The 6,834-nt window shown below is 51.1% G+C and overlaps 1 protein-coding gene across 1 annotated transcript in view; it reads left to right on the plus strand.

The window, feature by feature from the left end:
- The first annotated feature begins 43 nt into the window (after window positions 1-43).
- The window catches only part of LOC106741911 (C-Maf-inducing protein-like), a 42,410-nt gene continuing 35,619 nt past the window's right edge, over window positions 44-6,834 (plus strand). The window contains exon 1 of the mRNA XM_014614344.1: window positions 44-3,002. Coding sequence (XP_014469830.1) covers window positions 2,010-3,002 — 993 coding nt within the window. The 5' untranslated portion in view covers window positions 44-2,009. The remainder of the gene's footprint in view (window positions 3,003-6,834) is intronic.

Raw genomic sequence — 6,834 nt, forward strand, 5'->3', positions numbered from 1 at the left:
CGCTGGTAACATTTTGTAAGCTCGTTCGCTCTCCACGCTGTGATCCACCCGCGAAGAGCTGGACTCAAGATCGAGAGTGATTTGAAGTTCGGGCACGATTCGACGGATTAGGAGCGCGTGGACACCGTTATCGCGGCGTTCGCTGGGAGGCGGGTACGTCCACCATTCGTACCCGGAGCGTACGCCGCTATTATCGAGCTCGGCCGGCGCTTTACAGTTGCGTGACCGACGCGCGCGGTGGTGCATGCCGCCTCGCGAGAATTCCGCTGAAATTGTATTTTATATCGAGGAATTGACGTCAAACCTCTTCCCGCGAGGAGAGGGGGAAAAATACATTCGAATAGTAATCGTAAAGGAGGCGTTCTCGCGCGAGGAACCCGGGTAGAAAGCCGCGAGGAGAAAGCGGCGGCGAGGAGGAGGCGCGCTGTTTTCGCGGGTGTAAAAATAAGACCTGTCCTCGGCGCGGTACCGAATCCGAAAGTGCACTATCGCGATTGATTTCAATTTAGATTCACCTCGCGCGCACGCGATAGCGCCGTCGACGAAATCGCCGTTTATAAATGCCGCGGTGCGGGTCAAGGGGAAGCGCGCGGACATCTCTCTCGCGCCCCGAACTCGTGGGGAGATCGTAAACCCGCGAGACAGGCCCGTCCGAGTAAAAAGAAAACCTACGAAAGAACATGGAAACACAGCATCTAAAAGACGTCTTAATGTTCTCTCTTGAGGAGACGTTCCTCGCTTTCCGCCTGCTGAGGGAAAATCTCGCGAAGGTCCCGCTTCTCGCCAAGAGGAAGACGTCGACTCGAAAATAACGAGCAAGAGCGCGTGGAAGTTCCTCCTCGGCGACGAGCGGGAAGTGCGGTCCCCTCGTGATAACACGAGGCAGGAAAAGTGTCGTCGGAGGGAAAATCCGCGAGTGGACGAGCGTGGCGATTTATTTCGGCGCGCGCTGCGTACTTTCGGAGGAGAGCGGGGGGACGAGCGAGAGAAAAAGAGAGGCCGCTTGCGTCAGTGGAGCACGGCCGGTTCTCTCTCTCGAACGGTGACCGCGAAAGACCGAAGATCGAAGGCGTGCGCACCTGGAGGAAGGACAGTCGGTCGAGCGCCACGCACGCGTCCGCTGGAGGAGGAAGCTCGCGCGAGGATCACGAGGTCTCCGTCCATATTGAGAGCCTGCCAAGCTGTGAATTGGCTCCCGAACTTCTCGCGGGGGAGAGAGATCGCGCGCGCAGTAAAGGTGAAGAAATCGGCGATAAGCGCGTTATCTAATCGCCCGAGCGAAAGAAGACCCTAGTTCCCCTCGTCACGGACGGTGAAACGTGCAAGTGAGCCGGAGGATCGATCGCACGAGGGGCAACTGGCCGATCCGCACCCCCACGAGGAAGAAACGACGGACCGAGAGTGAGCGGACGCGCGAACTCGCGACTAGTCATCGATCGACCGCCAGACGCTGCGCGCCGCGACGCCCTCTCTCTCGTGTCCCCACCTGTCCGTCCCCCCTCCGGTCGTGTCAGACGTATCACGTCGGAAACGGCGCTCTCTCCTCTCTCTCCCTGGATCATCCACCGAAGCCTCCTCCGCAGATCCTATTCCTTCGGCGTGCGAGTCGCGATAGTTTGCGGGTAGTCCTGCTGTGAAACGGTACGAGAGCGCGCGCGCGCGCGTGCAGCCCCCGAAGATGTGTCGCGGCGCGTTCCAACGTGTGCGCAAAAAATGAGTGGCTGAGAGAGAGTTCGGCAACGAAACACTACGTTGGGACGGCGAGATATCGGCGAGTGCCGTCTCCCCAGCCGAGAGGGTGGTGCGGGGGGATCGCGCACGAGGGATCAGACGGATTAGTATCGGCCGATAGGTATCGCGTCGCGACGAAGGGATTATCTCGGTTTACTCGGAGAGAGAGAGAGCGCGAATACAGGTTTACACAGCCGGGGCAACACGTTTTTTTTTTATCACGCGTCGCTTCTAATCACAACTTAGACAGGGAGCCCGCCAGTGCCTCGCCGAGAAGAATGTTCTGCTTCCAAAGCCCGTTCACGCGAACGTCGCGCGGCGTCGGCTCCACCGCGTCCCTGTCCAAGTCGTCGTTGGTCAACGCGATCCTGTCGCCGACCGGCAGACGAGGCTCCGAGGCGACCAGCGAAGGCTCCAACTCCTCCTCCATCAGGTACATCGACCAGGAGGCTTCGATGTCGGGAGGCAGCAGCACGGACACCCTGCCGGGGATCCGCGCCGACTACCTGGACCCCGAGCCGCTGTCCCCACCCGGAACGGACGCTCTCACCTCGCCGAGCGGCATCACCGTCGTCTTAAACGGGAACAACGCGTCGAAGAAGTCCAACGGCTGCAGGTGGCGGCGGAAGCTCCTGCTGCGCCTCCGTTCCAACGACTCCTCCTCCAACTCGACCAACGGCTCGCCTTCGCCCGCCAGCGAGTCGTCGGCCTCCTCGAGGAACCCGACCACCGTCTCCGTCGGCGACATACCGTCCCTGGAGAACGGCTTCAGCGAGCCCGAGGAGGACGAGGAGGAGTGCGACGCTTCCCTGCCGTCCAGCCCGGCTGCGGCCTCCACCGTCGGCCTGGCCTCCTCGACCGTTCCCTACTACGACTTCCTGTCGGTGAACGGTGGCGCGATGCGCCAGGAAACCACCAGCACCAGCTCGCCGCAGCTGTCGTCGAGTATGCGCGACTCCAGCGCGGAGTCGCCGCCCGCCGACACCCGCAGCTCCTACGGCGAGGACGGTAGCCCAGGCATCGACTCGCTGAAGCCCGAGGACGGCTGTCTGCCGGTCGCCAGATCTTGCCCGAACCTCGAGAGGCAGAGCGCGGGTTCCAGCCCCGGTCCGGCGGGGCCGAGGTTCAAGCCGCTCGAAGAGGGCGACATACAAGTGTGCTACCTGAACCACACCCGGACCCTCGTGAGGAAGATCCTGTCGAGCAAGTTCCTCAGGCGCTGGGAGACGCATCATCTCTATCTCAACGACGCCTGCCTGTCCTCCAAGACGGTGAGTCTCTTTCTGTGTGTGCGCGTTTTTAACTTCCGTCTCTTTCAAAAAGTACGTTTTTCGCCGTTCAAATATAATGGTCGTAGGAGGAAGAGAGAGTTATTTATTCGGCGCTCGAAGTTTTGATGACAACTGAAATTGCACAACCTTGCTAGATATTTCATGCATTTTTTTATCAACTTCTGCCTAGTAACTGAGTCACTTGGGATCCCAATCAAGATATAACGTTTTTCTTGCAGCTATTTTAGCGCAACAAATTCCAAGTTTCCGTTCTACGGTCTTCAATAACTTCCCTATTTGGAACCCCCTAAACTAAATTAGATCAGGACTTAAATTTCGGTAGTCTGCACTACATTTCTACCGCATGAACCGTATAAATAGATTTTATTTATATATTGCGATCGAAGTCGCAGAACGAAAAGGGCGGGTTTGTATCGGCGAGTATTTCGATCGGCCGGCTATTTTTGTCCCGCGCGAGAACTTTCGATCTATTCGCGGCAGAATGGTGTCTTTGTGAAATGATTAATATTTCGCGATTAGCGCGCGCCGGATTTCGCGTGTGTAACTCCGCTCTCGGGGTCTCTATTCTCGGCTTAGATCGCACGCGAGCTCCGTTATGTTACCGCACGTAGGCGTAACAACCAGCGAGTCCCCTCTGCCGTATTGTATCATTATCCAGATTACTGGTTACTATGGCAATCTGCAAACAATAGTGCAAATTCCAACCGCTCGGGAGGAAATCCTGTCTGTCGCACCTCGTCCCCCAATTAGGATTATTGTCCGCGCAGGACGAATTGATTTAGGATAAAGAGCAAAGCAATCGGGAAATTAAGCGGGCAGCGCGACATCACGCCGTGGCTCCTCGAATCGCGCCTGAATTCTTGGCGAAATCGCGCAACTTGAGCTGTTTGTTATGATAGGTCGTGTTTGATAATAATAGCGAATTTATCCGAGACACGTCGCGAGCTTGTCGCGTCTCACCGTCTCTCTCTCTCTCTCTCTCTTTCTCGGTTTCGTAATTCGATTCGTCCTTTGCGTAGGAGCGCGAAGGACTCGTTTACCGTATAATTCGTTACGTAAACTTCGTAGCGCGAAGTATGCATACTTTATCGCCGCGTACCCTGTGGCTTCCCGGCTCGAAATTTTACTTTCTTATCAACCCTGCAAACCTCGTTGAGAGAATCTTGAAGCATAACGTTGCAGTCTTCGGGGCTGGAAACTGCGTAACGTCGTTGAGGCTTAAAAAAGGACGTACCTAGGGATTATTTAATAATAATAATAATAATACTTTATTGATCGGTCAACTTTTACATATTGCATGGATAGAATTAGAAGAAATTACTCGTCCAATGATTTCAATAGTTGAGCTATTTAACTGTTTCATCCCGAGCAATATATATTCGATAATTTATTTAATTTTTGCATCCTATAAAACGATGTTTACAGTGAGAATTTAAAGCGCAGGACTTCAAGTTTCAAGCCTTAAGCCGTGAGAAATTTGCCAATCACGATCGATTATTCTTCTCACATTCAACTTGATCAACCGATTTCTTACGTCTTAAGGCTCAAAGCTCAAGTCTTAAATTTTCATTGAAAAAACCGTTTGATCCGTTTTGAAATCTGCTCTTTGCCGTTATCGTGGTCAAGCGCTCAGTGATGTGCCGTACGAAAACACGAGTTGATCGGATACGCGCAACCTTAACTAATGATCACGTGCTTATTATGATAACTTGATCATTTCTCTGTACCGAAAGTTTGATGGAATATTTTGATAGCGTTTCTTATTATGAATTCTCAGTCACCGAAATTGTTTATGTACGCGTCATTGACCGGTGGGTAACGGGAGGTGTTGGCGACCGGGAAAAATAGTTTTGCTTTTCATTCACCGATTGTTTTGGTTTTTTTTCTGCGTTGTATGCTGCCTTCTCATGACCGTTTCCTCTCATTATGTCGACGAGCGAAATACGCATCGGAATCCGTGTCTCGGTGTCTCGTTATTTGCAATTCCCGTCGGCTGATTAAAATATTTCGTCAACTACTGAAGAATTCAATCGAGCACTCGTCGGCATCGCGTTAGTTAATACGCGTCTCTCCGATCAGAATTGTATGTCAGTGTCAGTGAGTGTCTTGTGCAACGAAACAGCCAAAATGCTGAGTCAAGAAGCCGAGAGGCGATAATATATTTCCAGGTATGCAAAATTACTTATCACTATAAAACAGTACTTCTGATAATTTCCTTTCCGCGACATCGGGTCTCCAGATTTCATGCGCATTTACAATTCGTTACTAAACAATATCTTTTACTCAACTGCTCTTTACATTTCTTCTACAGAACTGCGTGCATCTAATTATTGAAGTTAATATCCTAATTTTCAAATGTGTATCTTACTCAATTTTCCACATCGCGATACCGCCTTCTTACACTTAATTAATCTCGGGGTTAGCCAAATATAAGCTTATGCTTTTACCTCGCCCATTGCGTGCCGCCTAAATCAAGATTTGTAGTATGGCTATTCGAATTGAAATTTTAATCCTATTTTAAGTCTAATTCAGTTCTACATTAAGTTTTCAAAGGTTTCCAATGCGTGCCCTTTTCGTGCTACAAATAGAAAGTTTTTTCCCCCTGAGGATTTAATGTCCCCGAGAATTAAAAATTTCGACTCGGATAGTTACAGAAAAGTCGCAACATTTTTTTAATAAGTTTTAACAACAATTTATTCGAATAATACCCAACTCTGTTCTCAGGAAATACATTTTCCTATTGGATTGGCGTTGCGAAACTCATAAAAAAAAGTGTTGCAACTTTTTCGTGACTGACTATACAGCGCACACAATCAGATAGCACGCAATAAAGCTATTATTATTATTACTATTATTATTCTAAAAATTTTTCTGTTTCGCAAATTAAATGACGCGTTGCTCACTGAAATGAAAAATAAAGATATCCTCGATCCTTCGTCGAAGCGAGGAGAGACGGAGCTCGTGAAAGTAATTGAACGCTCCGATTAATAATTGAATTGTGGCCCTGTGATAACACGCTACCGCCTTTTATCTCTCTTCTCAAGTCAAACAAATTAAGCGCCATTTACGGCTGCGTTTGCCGATGACGAGTCGGTATCGCGAAAATTTACCATGTCCATAAATATTTATCGACGAAGCACGCTCGCGTCACCTTACTCAGCGTTGAATATTAACGTCGATCGCTTGTTTATTCAAAAAAATTCCAAAAAGTTCGTATTCGTGGACTCGCGTACGATTGTTACGAGAGCGGCGAGAGGCTCACAAGAACGGCAACCCACAGCGGGGGGTGTATCGACACCACGTGTGCGCACGCCTCTCTCGCCGATCATTCCGAGCGAGCGTGCAACAATGATTACACGTCCTCCCCCTTTCTTCCTGCCTCTCATTCGTGGCTTCGCGTATCGGAATGCAATCTGCATCGTCGATACGGTTAGCCGATATATAGCAAAGTACGGCGGCAACGATCAGCGATCCCTGTTTGTAAGTGACGAGGCTTACGTAATCGTGATCGAGTTTTCCGCGCGAGTTCCCACCGAGAGAAAACCGTCGGGGGCAAACCGGCTAAATTCATTACCGCCCGCCTTTCAGAGCGGGAACCGTCGTCGTGGCTGCATCCTTGCCGCTCCGATACACGATTTATCGCTTTTGCTTTATCGGAGCGCACGTCCGTGTGTTCCCCCCTTCTCTCTTCCTCTCTCGACGCGGAGTGCCACTTGATGCACTTGGTTGATGCGCGATAGCTTCTATTTCCGTAGCGATGCGTTTGCACATAACTCCCCTTAAACAGCATCCTCCTCCCCCCCCCCCCCCC

This window comes from Dinoponera quadriceps, unplaced genomic scaffold (genome assembly GCF_001313825.1).
Source record: "Dinoponera quadriceps isolate SergipeBrazil2010 unplaced genomic scaffold, ASM131382v1 scaffold458, whole genome shotgun sequence".
NCBI lineage: Eukaryota > Metazoa > Arthropoda > Insecta > Hymenoptera > Formicidae > Dinoponera > Dinoponera quadriceps.